The 18932-nt window shown below is 42.4% G+C and overlaps 1 protein-coding gene across 10 annotated transcripts in view; it reads right to left on the reverse strand.

Moving 5' to 3' along the window:
- Positions 1–18932, reverse strand: part of helz (helicase with zinc finger) — a 259376-nt gene that overhangs the window by 4579 nt on the left and 235865 nt on the right. For all 10 annotated transcript variants that reach the window (XM_038777996.1, XM_038777990.1, XM_038777999.1 and 7 more), the window contains one exon: positions 2209–2461. In XM_038777996.1, coding sequence (XP_038633924.1) covers positions 2209–2461 — 253 coding nt within the window. The remainder of the gene's footprint in view (positions 1–2208; positions 2462–18932) is intronic.

Raw genomic sequence — 18932 nt, forward strand, 5'->3', positions numbered from 1 at the left:
GAGACAGGGTACTGTTTGGGGAGGGGGAAGAGACAGGTAGGGGGAAGGCAGGTAAGGGGAGGGGAAGAGGGGAGGGGGGAGAGTGGAGGGGGAGAAGGGGCGGGGGGGAGAGGGGAAGGGGGAGAGGAGGGGTAAGACAGGGTACTGGGGGAGAGGAAAGGATTGGTCACAGTCATGACATTTTTTCCCCAGCCAAATAACACTCTTGGACTCATGTGAGACAAGGGCCATTTTAGCATAGTACTTGAGCCATGGTGGTATGTCAACAACCTTCTTCAAATCCAACTGATGCAGTGAGCACACCCCACTGTGGACTGTCACTTCACTTCCTGGATCACTCATTTGTGCTTTGAGTAAGACTGTCAGTTTAACGCCACATTTGTGTCGAACCATAGTTAGGTTTATGCATTCGACTCACATCCACTTAAAAGGGTTCAACGTGTCCAAGCTGACTTCATCATTGTCAGCTGGAAGATTTTCATTTGATCACTCTTGCCTGGGACTCAAAGCCTAGTATCATAGGGGCAAGGTACTAATGCACTGTGCACCATCCATCTCTGATCTTCTTCAACTCTTCCACACTGTAGGAGGAAAGGAGCCGAACTCGGAATGTAGCCTACGCTCCATTTTACATAAAACAAACAGTTCTAAGTAGCTAGCACTGATACCCCACGCTTAGTTGGAAAGTAGAACTCACTGCAATTTCATCCCCTTCACTAAAAATAAAATAATGATTTCAAGTTATGGGAAATGACTAATTCTGACTTTATTATGCAGCATTTAATATCTTCTTAATGTTTAATATTAGAGTACAGATCCACAAACTTCATGATTATATTTTCCAAAATCAAACACGCTCAGATTTTTCAAGACAATCGCTACCTTCAAAATACATTTCCCTCAATATTCATATATTTATTTGTTGATTCAGAGACATCACTGAATTGTTTGTGTGCAATATTTTAAATTGAAAAAGCCTTGATCACAAATAGCTTCAATTACAATTTGTCTTTGCAGATAGGTGCAGATTATTTATTAGAGATAATTAAATGGCTCTGAAGATTTCCTACTTCATTATAGTCTCTGAAGGAGGCTGCCATTTTACTAGTGATCGCTATCTATTGTTACCAGTTTCCAGCTAAATCACTTCAATTACATTTTTTCCAAAGACATTTCTGAATGTTGGCTTTTGATATACCGGACAGGAGTTTCAATTAAACTTCAGGCTGCCTCTGGGGATTCCTTGAAGTGGTTCGATCCCGGCTCTGGGTCACTGTCCGTGTGGAGTTTGCACATTCTCCCCGTGTCTGCGTGGGTTTCGCCCCCACAACCCAAAGATGTGCAGGGTAGGTGGATTGGCCACGCTAAACTGCCCCATAATTGGAAAAAATGAATTGGGCACTCTAAATTTTAAAAAAACTCAAGGGCAATTAGAGATGGGCAATAAATGCTGGCACAGCCTGTGAAGCCCACGTCCCATAAACAAATTTTTTTTTTTTTAACCTCTAATCTCGTAACTGGAATACGGACAAACCCAATGAACTTTGCTGACCAACTGATAGCTTTTTAAAGCACAAATGTTTACCAAAGTATTTCCAGTTATATATTTAATCAGTTTTCGGTGTCCCCACCACATGAAGCTTGCAGCCAAAAGCACAGTTGCTTTCACAATGACTATACACACCAATAAGATCTGCATGTCACGGAGAATAACCATTCAAGCACAATTCTGTTGATCTGATTTTACCTCCAGACCCTTTTGACTGAGAGACACTAATTAAAACGATAGGAACATGAGTAAGGTATTAAGCGACACGAGGCTGTCCCACCATTCAATCAGAATTCATCTTACTCCCTTTATCTACCTTGGTTCCACATACCTTATTACCCTTGGCTAACAAAATAAAACTCACCATTTTCCCTGTGCTCCCCACTCAAGCTGACATGCCTGTCCCTACTCTGTGGCTTGCAGGCACACTACTAAGATGTTGTCTGTTGAAGCATAAGAGATCTTGTTGGAAAACACAAATAGTACTCAAGTAAAGAGCACATCTCATTTCTTGAACCTACCTTTTGAAGACGTGCATTGTCCTAGATCAACTCAAGTCCTAGGAGATGGACGCAAAAGGAGGGGAAGAGCACCCAGTCCTTAGGTAGGTAAATCAGTGCATTGAATACAGCAAAAACACAAGCATCAAGCTACTATACCTAAAAGATCCCGTGGTGCCACCGCTCTGTTGGATCCATTGCACAGAATGTTTTGGAGGGCAGCCGAAGTGTTGGCATTCACCCACATCTCTGGAGACGTGTAGTTGTATGAAGAATGGTTGCTGTGGTCTTGAAGCTCCTTACATTGACTAAGATTGCCTTGAGGATTGCTAGAATCTTCAGGAAATGCTTGAACAGAACTGGCTGAAATTCTTCTTTGGTACAAAGGCCTTCCTGGTCCTCTGGCTTCATACTGTTTGGGAAATTGTAACAAGAGGAGAATTGTGTTTAGTGTTCAGTAGTATGGCCATCCATTCCTATGTAATAAAAGCATTACTGCATATATGTTTTATTAAAATCAGAATAATCATTATGTAATCTAAATTTTCAAAATGTTTTAAATATATCCAAATAAAAATATTTTGCTTTATTAGTTGAGTTATTAATCAACTAAATTTCTTTAAAAAAAATAAATTTAGAGTACCCAATTTGTTTTTTTCCAATTAAGGGGAAATTTAGCGTGACCAATTGACCTATTCTGTACATTTTGGGTTGTTGGGGGGGAACGAGACCCACACAGACACGGGGAGAAAGTGCAAACTCCACATGGACGGTGACCCGGGGTCGGGATCGAACCCGGGCCCTCAACGCCGTGAGGCAGCAGTGCTAACCAATGGGTCACTGTGCTGCCCCTGATTGCTTTCATTTCTAAGCACCAGTGGGATATAGTGAGAACAGAAAAATCAGTATAGTGTCCCAGACTGGAACTTTGCTCCGATTTCAGTCAGAGGTGGATTAAATAGACAGGTGTGAAGAGAGACTATGGCATCTCCCAGGAATAGAGCACAAGAGGAGAGGGTTGGAGAATAAAAATTCCAATCACCCTCGGAGTCTCCTGCTGTAGGGACCAGTAGTGCAGTGTGGGAGTGGACATGCCTCATCCTCAGAGTTACAGGCAAGGCCGATGAAGGGGATAAAATACAAAATTTGCCCATTAAAACCCATAAAAATTAAGAATAAAATAATTTTATTTCCAAGTCATTAAACTGACCAATAGCAAAAGTTTCACAAAACTATTTTCTTCCCATTCTCTATTTCAGCAAGAATTCCTCTAAATCTGAACTGCTTCTAAAATGAATGTTGAAGATAACCGGATAAATTCAGTTATTGTAGAACCTTGCATTTTAAAAATCCACTGCTTGCGCTATTAGTTTAGAAACACTTGAATACATATTACCACTGTGCATTTCCTGAAGAATTGACATTTACAGCTCATTCTTGTCTCGACTTAGTGCACAGCTTATTGAAGGTTTATTTGATTCTGAGGGCACTTTAATCCCACAAGCCTTTTTTTAAAAACAGCAGTTGGCAAGGGGCAATTAATTCTATGGTATAAATTAAGTCAGTGTTGCATGCTGAACGTGATATTGATCCAACAAATGTAGCCAGCCAAATGGGCAATCTGTTTCCATGTAATATACGTTTTAAAACAGAATTCTTCCAAAACTATCGGCCGTACAGGATTTGAAATGTGTCAACTCTTTGGAAGAGTCTTTTTCTGGGATTGCTGTTACTGGTAATAAAGTATCTCCACTTGAAATAGGACCAGCATTTCACAGAAAGATATTTAATCGAGGCCATTCACCTTAAATTAACGTTCTGTGTTCGTTAGACCTCCCAGAATTTTGAACATTTCTATCAAATCGCCTCTCAATGTTCCTTTCTCCAAGTACAAAAGTTCTAACTTCTCCAATCTACTCTGATAACTGAGGGCAGCACGGTGGCACAGTGGTTAGCACTATTGCCTACAGTGCCAAGGACCCGGGTTCGAATCCCAGCTCTGTGTCACTGTCCATGTGCAGTTTGCACACATTGTCTGCGTGCGTCTCACCTCCACAACCCAAAGATGTGCAGGGCAGGTGGATTGGCCATGCTAAATTGCCCCTTAATTGGAAAAAAAATCATTGGGTACTCTAAATGAAATTAAATAACTAACTAACTGAAGTCTCTCATCCCCGGAACCATTCTTGTAGATCTTTCCTGCACCTTTTTTTCATGCTTTCACATCTCTCCAGCATCATGCCCAGAATTGGACACCATACTCCAATTAAGTTTGAATCCGCTACCCCAGAGTGCAGTGGATGCAGGGACAGTGAGTAAATCTGAGGTGTCAGACAGATTTTTAATTGGTAATGGGTTGAAGGGTTATGGAGAACAGGCAGGACAGTGGAGTAGAGGCCAGGGTGGGATTAGCCATGATCACATTGAGGATGTTTAGGCTTGGGAGGCTAAATTGCCTACTCCTAGGTCATGTGTTCGAGGGAGGAGATGCTCTGGCTGATTTTGCAATTCAGCTCTTGGTCTGTAGCATTGTAGGTAACAGATGAGGAACATATCAGCCATTATAGAATGGCAGAGCAGACCCAATGGGCCAAATGGCCTAATTATGCTCCTATATCGTATAAACGTATGAACCAGTGATTTATAAAAGGTTCACCATGACACCCTTGTTTTTGTACACTATATTTTTGTATATAATGCCCAGGATCCCATGTGGTTTATTAACCACACTCCCAACTTGCCTACCGTCTTTATTGATTTATACATATAGTCAACTCCCTCAGCTGCTGCACCCACTGTAGAATTTCTCCCTTTATTTTACAATGCCTCTAATTCTTCCTACCAAAACATATCCCTGCTGCTTTAAATTTCATCTGCCACATGTTCGCCCATTCCACCATCCTGTCTGTCTTCTTGAAGTCAAGCACCTGCCTCCTCACACTTCCAATTTCTCTGCAAATTTTGAAATTCTGCCCTGCACGTCATTAATAGCTGCAAAGAGCTGACATGGCGTTTGAGCCTGTAACTTCAGTCTTGGGGTTCAGCTGACAAACATGAGCCACTGACAGTTTGTTTTGAAGTCAGCTGAACTTTTGAGTGAAGTACAGCTTCCCAACTGCTCCGAGCCATCTGCCACACATATAGAAGCTTCCTGAATTCCAGTACGATGCACTCTCCAGCAATAAAGCAGCAACAATGTCAGGAATGAGATACTGATTTATAAATATGAGAGCAGAGGCAACTGCAGGCAATGCTGAGACAAATTGTTGGTTGAAACTCTTGGATCCTTGAGGGTGCCACCATGAACTCAAGGCCATTATCCTATTGTGTAATTCAGGTCGTTGAGTACAGACTTCTCACTCACTCCATGGTCGGAGTCTCTAGATTTAACTTTTGTATGAATAACAAAAATCTGAATTCAAAAAGGAATTCCGCAATACAATCATGTCAAAACAACAGCGCTTTCAATTGTGCCAAATGGAACCACTGAGCAGTAAAACCACGATTCACAAGGATTACTGTGCCACATTTTAACAATCAAACCTACAAACATTTTGCATTTACTGATGTGTTTTTCATTTTAAACAGATGATTTCTACATGGGCAGAGATTGGTTTTGTCGGCTGTAACTCCGTCGTGTCCAAAATGTCGAAAGCACGTTTTCCTTCACCATAATTGCACACAAATGTAATTTGTCATCAAAAATATATAATCTTAAACCTCTTCCAGAAGGCACAGTTTTAAATGGTAGCCATTTTCTACAATGCATTCAGAATTGGAACTCAGTGACTTGTTAATGTCCCACATGGGCAGATAGATAGCAGGACAAGTTAACCTGGCTGGAACAACTAAAAAGCTTGATGTTTTTGTTTAATTGTCTGAATCTTTTGCACCATTCTATCAATAAAGAACTGTATTTCTTGTTAAGAAACCGTTAACGTTCCCTAGTACTTAAGTTGAAATTGGGGTTAGAATTATTTAATAGACTGCACCAACAGATAAAGCCATTGGATATGGCACTTGAGACGAAGGGGATGAAAATGATATTGGGGGGGGGGGGAAATAAAGAGTCAGCATTAGGCAATTGAGTTGGATGATCAGCCATGATCATAATGAATGGCAGAGCAGGCTCTTATTTTCTATGTTTCTATGATACAGGTGGCACTGTTTTGTTGGAGAAGTGATTACTGAACACAAGACTTGCATCCTAGTTCTTATAAAGGGCGGCACAGAGGCACTGTGGTTAGCACTGTTGCTTCACAGCGCCAGGGACCTGGGTTCGATTCTTGGCTTGGGCCACTGTCTGTGCAGAGTCTGCACGTTGTCCCAGTGTCTGCGTGGGTTTTCTCCGGGTGCTCCAGTTTCCTCCCACAAATCCCGAAGATGTGCTGTTAGGTGAATTAGACATTCTGAATTCCCCCTCAGTGCACCCGAACAGGTGCCGGAGTGTGGCAACTAGGGGATTTTCACAGTAACTGCACTGCATTGTTAATATAAGCCTACTTATAACATCAATAAAGATTATTATATAGTTACCAACAAACCTTAACATTTCTTTGAAAAGGAGAAAATTTGACGTGGTCAACAATGGGGAGCCAATGACCCCATTGAAAAACGATTATTGAAACATGAATCATATTCACTAGAGGTCAATTTGTACTCAGAATCTATATAGTCAACTTCACGAGAGAGGAAGGAATGCAAGAAATCGATAGAAAAGTGAAAAAAAGTACTAACACATTATTGGACTCTTAACAATTATTGGGTTAAATAGCTCATCTCTCAACTGTAGAATCAGAAACACGAAGCCAGGCAAAAAGGTTTCAACTCAGAGCAAATATTGGCATTTTTCAACAGAAACACAGAAGTTGGAATAATAGATGCACTTTCAATTGGGACGCAGTTTTGCAGCCAGGTTTTTGGCAGAGGAGAGCAGGAAAGAGAGTAATACTCTTGGGGCTTCCCAAAAGTTGTGAAGTTTCTACTCCAAGGCACAAGTGTTTTTGTCTTTACAAATAGTTGCCTGCGGAAGCCAGCCTCACTTACAGGCTTAGTAGTCTGTTGGGTGGATAAATCTAGTTACTGACTGCCCTGATCCCCCCAACACCACTGCCAATGAAAACAGTTTAACACTATCAAAACGACACCACCTATGATGAGACAGAAGAAAGGGAAGTGAGGAGAGAGAAAGATTGATGAAACCAGTCCCACTTTACAGAAGGATCTTTCACGCATTCAACATCCCAAATTCACAAGCAGTTCACAGCCCAAATGTGGTGTTGGGAAAGGCAAGGGAAGAGTTTATAAAACATAGGTACATAATTGCCAAGATTAAATACCATATTTGAAATTAGCCATTCCTTTTTACCATGTAAAATACTAATTCTGCACTGTAAAACTTTCAGAATATTGCTGAAAGTTTACACAGTTTGTTGCATAAATATGACAAATATGGCATGTTGAAAACTATACAACTGAAAATGTCCAAGTTTTGAAGTAACATCAACATATGGGCAGCACGGTAGCATTGTGGATAGCACAATTGCTTCACAGCTCCAGGGTCCCAGGTTCGATTCCGGCTTGGGTCACTGTCTGTGCAGAGTCTGCACGTTCTTCCCGTGTGTGCGTGGGTTTCCTCTGGGTGCTCCGGTTTCCTCCCACAGTCCAAAGATGTGCAGGTTAGGTGGATTGGCCATGATAAATTGCCCTTGGTGTCCAAAATTGCCCTTAGTGTTGGGTGGGGTTACTGGGTTTTGGGGATAGGGTGGAGGTGTTGGCCTTGGGTAGGGTGCTCTTTCCAAGAGCCGGTGCAGACACGATGGGCTGAATGGCCTCCTTCTGCACTGTAAATTCTATGACTATGTTCCCCAGTGTCTGTGACAGCAGAGTTGCCTCCACCAAACATTCAGTGTTTGATGCCACCTGTGTTTGGGCTTTGGTCAAAATGTTAGTCAGAGGTCGTCATTAACAAATGGCAAATTTAGGTAATGCAAAAACATTAGGATAGCAATACGGTTTGGTAATTGAAGAATACTCTTAAAGTCTACTGAAAGCTTGTCAGCTTTTATGGTACTACTTGTTCAAAAAGGTATTCAGAAAGCTTGCCCGTAGAAAACCAAGATGCATCGACAAATTGAGATAAAGTCTGAACTCATAACCTGTACTTACTTGCAGAACTGTAGAACTCGGGGCATACATTGAACTGGCCCACAAAGTCCCTGGAACTACTTGCTGTACAAGGGGTACTGATGCTATCATGCAAAGCGGCAAGAGGGCCGACATTATTAGCTCTTGTAACAAGCACATGTGGACGATAAGCATTCTACTTTTGCCTGAAGTTCGACAGCTGGGTCCCATTGGGAGAAATGGCAGGGTTCCAATGAATTCCAAACATATTCCATTCATCTATTCTTACATAAAAGCTCAGTTTAAAAACAAAGTTTAAACTGATTCTCAATAATCTGTGATTCACATTTCTTTGGTGATCTGACACCCCCGAATTACAAGTGGCACTTATGCCAGTAATACTCAATAGTGGAAGATATCATGACCTTGCTCCCTTTTTTATGGCCTCGCTTGTTAGTTTTAGCCTTGTGCTGTACACGGTCATGCAGAATTTGCAATTAATTCATTACCTCTGGCTGTTTTTTTGTCTCTCTGTGGATAATAAGTCACACAGGTTTGACCATGTGCATCTTTTGTGTCTCCATTAACTGCGACTGCACAACACAGCGCATGTTAAAAAGATATTGAAGTGTCACATTTTGTGTATTGGACTGAAATGTGTGCAACAGACTGTGTCTTTGAGAAATGACACCATTTGCGAGTATGACTGGAGTGACATTGAGCAAGGTTCTGACTGGGGGAGGAGCAGGGGAAATGATCGTTAATAAATGCAGTGAGAATGTGTTGGTGCTTATCACCATTGAGTTGGCATCTCTGGTGGTTTTTTTAAAAAGCAAACAGTGTTACAGTTAGAGGATACAGAATACATTCCAGTGATTAGAAAGCATTAGTCTAACTAAAGGGCTCAGAGGACATGGAAACACTAAAGGTGAGGTTGGACTGGTCAATACACAGTTAAAGCCAGAGACTAGCAATAAATCACAATTTCCTCCGTGCGTTTATCATAAACAAACAGCTGCTTGATAGAACAGAATTTTGATATTGTTGAAAGAGAGAATACGTTGCTGAAGTTTCTCATCTCACACTCATCAGACACAGAATTGCCAAATTTCAGTCAATCTCAACAATTCATAATATAGGAGAAAAGGACGCTGATTGGGTGGAAAGATGACTCTGGACAAGGCATTTCTATGAAGAAAGCAATTATAGGCTCCTCCAACTCCCTGAAAAGTCCCAGGTCTACCTCAAAGTACCCTAGAATCGAAGCATCTCAAAAATTTGAACAACAGATTCAAGACATTTCACACTGCCACTATGCAATGGATATGTGAGGATGCTGCCACCAGTACAAAAAGATGCTCTATCTACCATATAACTGAGCAACATCATGTATGAGTTTCAGTGGCAGTATGATGCAGTGTACATCCCAGCGATTTGGCCGATCAAATCAAACAGCACGTTCCTTTGGTTGTTTGTCACAGACTGTACTCTGCTCGCATTTACAAAACAGTTTATAAAACTGTTAAATGTGACTCAGCATTGGACAGCACTTGCTAAATAATCCTGAGTGCATTGGCAGATACACTAACTAATATAAGATATTCAGTCGAGTTTGCAACATTTACGCTTGCTGGAAGCGATATACATTCATATGCAAGAACCCATTCTCAGAAAACAAAAGCAATATGTTCAAGCCTTGCATTTAGAAAAGAAATTACTAGAGCTTGGGGAACTTACAGTTCCTCACTGCTTTATCCTTGTAACGTCTCAGCCAATTGGAGTTGACTTGACAACCAATTGACCCCTTTCCCCAAAAGTCCTGAGTGCAAGATGAAAAACTTCAACAATGTGTCTCCCTTTTCATCAGGATCATAAACAGTTGCTTCTTTTTTTTAAAAAACAGATAATTTTCTTACCATTATGATGGAATGTTTGAAAATATAATTCTAAGCAAACCCTTAAACTAAACTTCTGATCTGCAATTTATTTCTGTGGAGTTGATGGCGAGGAAGGGGAGATAGTTGAATTCTTCACACAAAGCGTAGGAGGATGAGAGGCGACTTAATAGAGGTTTATAAGATGATGAGGGGGATAGATAGAGTGGACGTTCAGAGACTATTCCCTCGGGTGGACGTAGCTGTTACAAGGGGGCATAACTATAAGATTCAGGGTGGGAGATATAGGAGGGATGTCCGAGGTAGGTTCCTTACTCAGAGAGTGGTTAGGGTGTGGAATCGACTGCCTGCTGTGATAGTGAGAGTCAGACACTTTAGGAACTTTCAAGAGGTTATTGGATAGGCACATGGAGCACACCAGAATGACAGGGAGTGGGATAGCTTGATCTTGGTTTCGGACAAAGCTCGGCACAACATCGAAGGCCGAAGGGCCTGTTCTGTGCTGTACCGCTCTATGTCTATGTAAATGGACATAACACTCAGATCAAACAAATGCAGCTAAAGAATAAGATTAATCATCATTGGCTAGAAGCATCACAGCCTGCTTGAGACTAGTTAAGGACCCAGATCTGTGACTGCGGGGTGAACGCTCCACTGCTTTTATTTTGGTCAGTCAAGTGTTTGACAGAGGAGATCATCAGAAGCAGTAGTTCCTGTTTGCCACAAGTGTACACTCGCTCCCTGTAGGGAAACATTCCACTTAACCAAGTCTACCTTAGGGATTCCCTGAAACATGCTCAGAAGTGAAGGCACTAAACAAATGGAGTTTAGAAGGATTGAAGAGGGGGAAGGGGGGGCATCTCATTGAAACTTACAGAATATTGAGAGGCCTAGATAAAGTGGACGTGGAGAGGATGTTTCCACAGTTAGGAGAAACTAGAACCTGAGGGCACAGCCTCAGACTTAAGGCACGATCCTTTAAAACAGAGATGAGGAGGAATTTCTTCAATCAGAAGGTGGTGAATCTGTGGAACTCGTTGCCGCTGTGGAGGCCAAATTACTTGAGTGTCTTTAAGACAAAGACAGATAGGTTCTTGATTAATAAGGCAATCAGGGGAGAAGGCAGGACGATGGGGATGAGAAACATATCAGCCATGATTAAATGGCAGAGCAGACTCGATGGGCCAAATGGCCTAATTCTGCTTCTATGTCTTATGGTCTAAAAACACATATCAAGCAGTATACAGCAGTTCTCCAGTCTACTCTTTCGGACACTGGCTTGGAGAAGTCTAATCCCCAGGACAGGTCAATTCTCCAGGTTTCGTCAGCCACCCAGGTGATGATTAGTGTGTTGGGTTGCGATAGGTTTGCCTTGCCCAGCTATCCGATCACGAGGCGCAATTATTACTTGTGCCACTGTACCTAAATACATCTATGCAATATATAACACACACAGGCACTTGCATGGCACACGTGCATCATACAGCAAGCATCGGACATCCAAGTTTCACATTTTGTTACAGATGCAAAACGAGAAAGGCAGAATTTGACTTGAAGTCAGAAAATTAAAAACAATTTTCCGAGCTCTACTTGATGTCAGTTCCATCGAGTACCTCAGGGCATATTTGGCCAGTAGTTTTAAAACAAACAAGCCAGAGTAGTGGCCAATCATAAAAACCACATTCCAGATCACACACCAGTTGTGAGCACTGCTGAGGAGACATGCTGCTGATAAAGGTGTTCATTCAAGTCGGTTCCAATGTAACTGTACCATAAGGTTTAGAGCCTCGGGTGTAATTGGCTACAATTAAAAGATGGAATGTGGAATGGGGCAGCAAGGTAACAGTGGTTAGCACAGTTGCTTCACAGCTCCAGTGTCCATGGTTCGATTCCTGGCTTGGGTCACTGTCTGTGTGGAGTCTGCATGTTCACCCCGTGTCTGCTTGGGTTTCCTCCCACGGTCCAAAGATGTGCAGGTTCGGTGGATTAGCCATGATAAATTGCCCTTGGTGTGCCAAAAAATAAAAGGTTGGGCAGGGTTACTGGGTTAAGGGGATAGGGTAGAGGTGTGGGTTTAGGTGGGGTGCTCTTACAAGGGCCGGTGCAGACTCGATGGGCCGAATGGCCTCCTTCTGTACAGTACATTCTATGATTCTATGAATCATACACCGAGCCTTGTCAGCAGGACTGAATTTTGGTCTCCGGTAAAACTGCATTGGTGTGAATGAAAAGCAGTCTTGTATTGACACACAAAATGTCAGGTTTAATATTACGCATTTTTCACAACACACTGCATGATTTTCTTGGAAATCCCATACGGAGAACACAAGATAGCCTCGTTCCTTCATAGAATCTCTACAGTGCAGGAGGCCATTCAGCTATTGAGTCTGCACCTGCCCTCCAATAGAACACCCTACATAGGCCCACACCTCCACCCTGTCCCCTTAACCCAGTAACCCCACCAAACCTTTTGGGTATTAAGGGGCAATTTGCATGGCTAATCCACCTAAACTGCATATCTTTGGACTGAAAGCAAACTCCACACAGTTACCCATGCCTCTGGCCCTGTGAGGCAGCAGTGCTAACCACTCTGCCACTGTGATGCCCCTTGAAAAATAGGAGTAATGAGAATGGGGCGGATGATTCAGAAACAAGCCGAGACTGGTTTCTTACAAAAGATCCTGTAGCAAATTACTCAAAATAACTGCAATTAGTTTGACAAGAAAGGATATACACAGGAAATCGCCATGATACACCAAAGCAAGCAGAATTCATGCTCATTTACTTTGTAGAAAACCTGAATTCCTCGTAACTGAACATGTATATTCATTGAACTAAAAAGACAAAAAACATTTTTCTAACTGCAGCTACTACATTCGTTGGAATTAATTGTGTTATTGTACTCTGTTTTACAGTTAATATTTTGCTGGTTTGGATTAGCAGCTTCACAAGTCAGGAACCTGCTGTTCAATTGTACCCAACCTTCCCTGCCCACTCTTATTCATTTTCCTCCTGCCTGGCATCAAGTTTCATCCAATATTTGGTCCTCTGAGATACCTCCCTGTATGTGAGAGGTTTCATAGGGATGCAAGCTGCTGCACAGGAGGTTTTGCAAATGTTATTATTCCATCCAAGTTCAGAAAGTCAAAACAACGGGATAATTCATTTTTTAGAAAGTGGCAATTAAAGAATGCTAGATTGGCAACAGATCATTCGTCCTTCAGTGGGAAGATATATAGGAATACAGAGAAACGGGGAAGGTCATTAAATCCCTCCGGCCTGTTCTGCTAATCTGCCAACTCAACTCCATTTACCTTCTTTTACTCCATATCCCGATACGCTTATCCGAACAAAATCTATTGACCCCAGTCTTGAAAGTTCATTTTGTTCCCCAGCACCACTGCTTTTGGTAGAGTGTTTGAGATTTCAATTACCCATGTTTGAAAAAGTGCTTTGAGTTGCACTAAAAGTGCCCAGTTCTAAATTTAAGATTCTGACCCCCTTCTCTTGCTTCTCCTCCCAGAGAAAATATTTCCTCATCTATCCTATCATTTTCACAATTTTAAGGACCCTGATCAAATCACTGCTTAATCTTCTGTGCTTAAGTGAATACAAGCCAACTTCACACAATCTGCCCTCCTAATTCTGATGCAAAAATAGGCTGTAAAAATTTAGTTCATTTAACTATGACTAATTATTTATTTATCCATTTCACCAAATGTTATTCCATATACTAATCATGGGATGTCAGGCAACAGTGAGTGACGTGGGACAGACAACATTCCAACTCTTCTTCCACAACCTCCAGACATTTGCACTTAGCTGTTAAGTATGCAAAATACTGCTGACACCAGAAATTATGATGGATGCGATTACAAGGCTGAGAGGACTTGATTTAGGTCCACTGCTCTACCCAGTTATAATGAAGAAGAAACTCTGGCCTCGCCCTATATCGCATCAGCATCCTAAATTAAATCAAACTTTACCACACCATCTGTTGTACCGGAGCTCAGTTTAAATATGGAAGACAGCCTCAATCCCAAATAATCCATTTATTTTCTTGTGAGAACCACAGAAAGGAAGATCAATAATGTGACGGTGGTTCAAATATTGCTGCATAACTAAACAACCGAGATCAGTTTTGCTGTAAATTTGAAAACTTCAGCTGAAAGGGACATGATCCTCAATCTGAGAGAAGGCTGGAATTATGAGCAGGTGCTTTAACTCATCTATTCTAAAGTGCATTTACATCAATTATTTCATTCAAGAACAATAACTCAATCTATCTAGAACAGAAAAAAGAGTGCGCTAATAATGTGCACATCGTTAAGGCCATATGTTTGTGAAATAGCTAGACTTGCAGCAACTGAATTAGCCACAGCCAGCACCAGCTACATGAACACCCTGGCATACCAGACCAATTTAGATGTGCAGTAAAACTATGCGAGTGGCAAGTAAGCTGAACTCTGACTTGACAGCACCCTCATACTCAAGTGACAGGTCTGATAAAGTAAGACGACAGGTGCAAGCAGCAGAAGATCTCGACTGCTGTCCATGACCCAATATTCCTTTCAATATAAACACAAAATTTTGTTAACCGCTTCACTTCTGTTCATTCTATGCAGTATTTAAAAAAAAAATTTAGAGTACCCAATTATTTTTTCCAATTAAGGGGCAATTTAGCGTGGCCAATCCACCTATCCTGCACATCTTTTGGGTTGTGGGGGTGAAACCCACGCAGACACGGGGAGAATGTGCAAACTCCTCACAGACAGTGACCCAGGGCTGGGATTCGAACCCGGGTCCTCAGCGCCGTAGGCAGCAATGCTAACCACTGTGCCACCCTCTATGCATTATTTTATAAACAACATATTCACACTAATAAGTTTGTTTTTCAAAATGCATCCTTATGTGGAGGGGTTTAAAATTGGAGGTAACTGGGATAAAGAATCTATTGTCCTGCTTCCATTAACTACTCCTCTCAATCTGTGCAAGTATGTGATATTAACGTAGCAAACATGCCAAGGCATTTTTGATGCTTTTGTAGTCAGACCAACAGTGGATTTTAGAAATGAGGAAGTTTGCTGTCCCTGTTGACTGACCTCATGTCAAGGCTTTCAAAATAACAACACTACAGGACTTTCTGGATTTCACATTGGCTAACACATTACTTTCCACCTCTAGATTATGGGCTCAAAGCCAGTCCAGTTTGATCGGGTGAAGTCCCTTCTCACTTTCAGAAAGCTGCACGCTTTCTACACAAAATGAGCTAGGTGTAGTCTCAGTCGAGCTCTCGGCAGGAGCCAGGCAGCCCAGAACAGCCCATCAGTCAGCGATGCCACAGGCTGCTTGGTGTGAGGAATGACAGAATTGACACCGTGTCAAGGGAAACTCAAGGGCTTATTCATTGGTCAGAGTGGAGTTGAGACAAAGTGGAGAGGACATTAATCTGAATCCAACATTGCTATACATCACCTGGAATGCTGACATTAGGTGTCCACGACTGACTGATGTTCCACACCTTACTGAATGGCATTTTCAACAAAAATACAGTTGAAGTGTCATTATTACTTTTACTGCACTCTGTCCTGACAGTAATCAACTCAGCAGCAATGGTGAATCCCAAAGCTTCAATCAGCTAAAGGATCAGTTTTCTATTTTGCATTCAACAACAGTACTAAGAACTCTCTCAAGAGGTATCACACATGCCAAACTGATTGCAAAGCTTTCCTAAACTGCTCTGACAAACATCTCGCTGGCGTGAAATTTCTATTTCCCATACTGTGCCCTTGCCAAGCAAGGCCAAAACAAGATAGAATATTTAACCAGTGATAAACTGAAGGCGCATTTTGTACTGTGGACCAGATGAAATCAGATTAAATTAAAATTATTAGTACAGCGTTTGATAATGAAGAATTATCACTCTACCCGTCACCTTTTTGAGTGAGAACACGCTTGTGATGTATCTTTAAGTATTTTAATACATTAAAAACACTATATAAATACCAGTTGGTTTTGTTTCACTGGATTCAAACTGTGACAAAAAGTGACACTATGGAACAAATGTACATTTAAACAAAACACATTGAATATCGTTTGTGGGCTATACCTTCTAAATTATGACCGTCTCTAAAATTCCTATAGTTCCTTATTATGGAACTACTTATGTAAACCCATCACTACTTATGTAAACCTGTCAGAGGAGCAATATTGTCCCTTCCATCTCCTCGGTGGACACCATGGTTATTTCTGTAGCAACACCAGGGGGAGCAGCTCCTGTGTGTGAGCAGATGCAGTGTCTCAGTGTCAGGGGGTCAGTGGTCTGCATTAAAACAAACAAGTTGGCTGGACACAGACTAACACAATTAAAGTTCCCCATGTTAGGCCTGTACAGTCCTTAGCCAATTCCAAGTTCTTGGACCTACTTCCCCTTTCATTTATCAACTGCTCCCATTGTAAAACAGGCTTCTGATGATTCAGTAAATGATGAAGATGTACAATCAGGAAATTCCCAACTTCCAATGTGGAGATTTGATTGCAACAGTTAATTTAAGGTCACCTTTTAGTAAAAATAAATAGTGTTTTGAATAGATTATTGGAAATGTCAGGTGGATGTACCTTTAAGAAATGGGTGTTTATCAAATAGCTACAGTGAAGTCAGTGTGTGGGTAGAGCTGGGCTGTCTGTCTGTCTTTTACTTTTGTTTTGAGCTGTAAAGCTGCTTTGTGGCTGTTTTTTGGTATCATTTTCAGAGTTTGAGAGCTGTATTCAAAGCAAGCAGATGTGTAATGATCTCTCTCTACAAGCTAAAGAATGTCTTCAGCTCACTTGATGATTTCAAAGTGATACCTGTTTCTATAGAGAATTTAAACCTGCTGTCTTTGTTTAAAAAGGGTTTAACTTATGGATGCTGCTTGGAAAGGTATTAAGGGTTACCCATAGAGTATTGTATCTGGGGGTTACGGGTGTTGGTAGTTGATAAGATGTTTACTGCATGTTTATAAAATGTTAAATGGGTTCATAGAATAAAAACTATTTTGTTTTAAAATACTTAAGGTCTCTGTTGCATAACACCTGGAGAGTGGTCCCTTGTGCTCCCCATAGCACAAATCTACTAAACGTCATGGGTCAGGTGAACTCCACGATATACTTTGGAGTTTTCTACACCCTGGTCCATAACAGAAAAATCATCGCCCAATGTGAGATTTGAAGTCATGACACTGAGATTAAGACTCCCAATATCTACCAACTGAGCTAGTCAGACTAGGATCTTCCTGCACAAAACCTTTCCAACTTGTTCATGGACTTTCTATGGATTATCGTTTTTGTATTGGTTAAAATATTGTTATAGCCCTCATGGGAACAACTCGATCGATCTCCCTGGGGACTCTCGCATACGCGCTCCCCTGCTGAAGGGCGGAGGCCCAACAGCAAACTCGTTAATCCCCCGAGATAAAGGCCAGCCCAGGAGGGTGCCGGCATTTCAGTATGGTCCTGGCTGGGACGTGGAAATGTTGTTTTGTTGCTGTATTTATTGGCGTGAGTAGCAAATAAACCATTTCAGGTCTCCTGATAAAATGGAACTACAGATGGTGCTGCTGGCCACTCAAGACTATGGCTGCTTCTCAACGCAAAGAAGCAAGGTTAGCCGCTCTTCAGTAGACTGGACATGTTTGACACGTGTGTGGAAGACTGGGCTCAGTGCGTATGCGCTATTTTTTCAGGGTGAACACTATTACTGGGGAAGACTGCCAAGAGCCTAACCTACTCTGCGGCCTCAGACAAAGACATTTAAGGAATTGGTGGCGGTCACAACTAACCACTATGGCCCCCAGCCATCGGTCATCATCCAAAGATACTGATTCAATACAGCCGAGAGAACCCCAGGGGAGTTTGTTACTGGGTTTCTGGCACGTTTTACGTAGAACAATGTGACTATGGGCCATCCCTACCAGAGGTGCTATGAGACTGCCTTGTGTGCGGAGTAAACAACATGGCAACCCAGCGGAAATTGCTGGCCGAACCCGCTTTGGACCCAAAAATGGCCATCAGGATCTCCCTGTTACAGGAGAGCGCAGAGAAGGGAGTCCAGGAGCTCCAGGGTACGTCAAAGAGGAAGGTGCATAGTGTAAGACCCCCCCTCCCTATTCAGAAGAGTGGACCCACTGGGACCTCGCCTTTGCGCGAACACTGTCGGGGCCAGGCCCGCTGGCAAGGGGCCGCTGGAGCTAGGCGAGACATCTCCCCTGAATGAGTGGAAGAAGACACACAAAGCTGCAGCATCCAAGGCCGGAGAAACCGCAGGGACTGGCAATGCCAGGTCAGCCAACAATAGCATCACCCTGGTTGAGGGAGGCGCCTGCCTGGAGCCAGAACCCTCCACCTAGAGCAGCTCGACAAAGGGGTGCATGCAATTGAATAGCATCGCAGCAGGTTGCCCCCAAAGTCACTGTCCACTCACTCGTAACAGGACTGGACATGGGGACTGCGATCTCAGCAATAAGACGGCAGATGTTGACCTCAGCTGCCGATGGACAACAGTCCCTCAGGTTGCCTTTGATAATAGTACGTGGTCCAGGCCGATTCTGCTGGGCCTTGATTGGCTACAGAGACTCCGTTTGGACTGGCAGTGGATTTCCATGAGGGGCACTGGAGGATTATACAAAGTCCTGGGGAAGTACCTAGACGTATTCCAGAAGACGTTGCGCAAGATCAATGGTGCCCTGGCGAAGATACATGACCCGGAGGCTCAAGCAAAGTACTCAGGGTCCACACATTCCCTACTCATTACTGACAAAGGTAGATGATGAACTCAACCACTTGGAAAGCCGAAGAATCATCCCGCTGGTATAATTTGCAGAT

This window comes from Scyliorhinus canicula, chromosome 18, assembly GCF_902713615.1.
Source record: "Scyliorhinus canicula chromosome 18, sScyCan1.1, whole genome shotgun sequence".
NCBI lineage: Eukaryota > Metazoa > Chordata > Chondrichthyes > Carcharhiniformes > Scyliorhinidae > Scyliorhinus > Scyliorhinus canicula.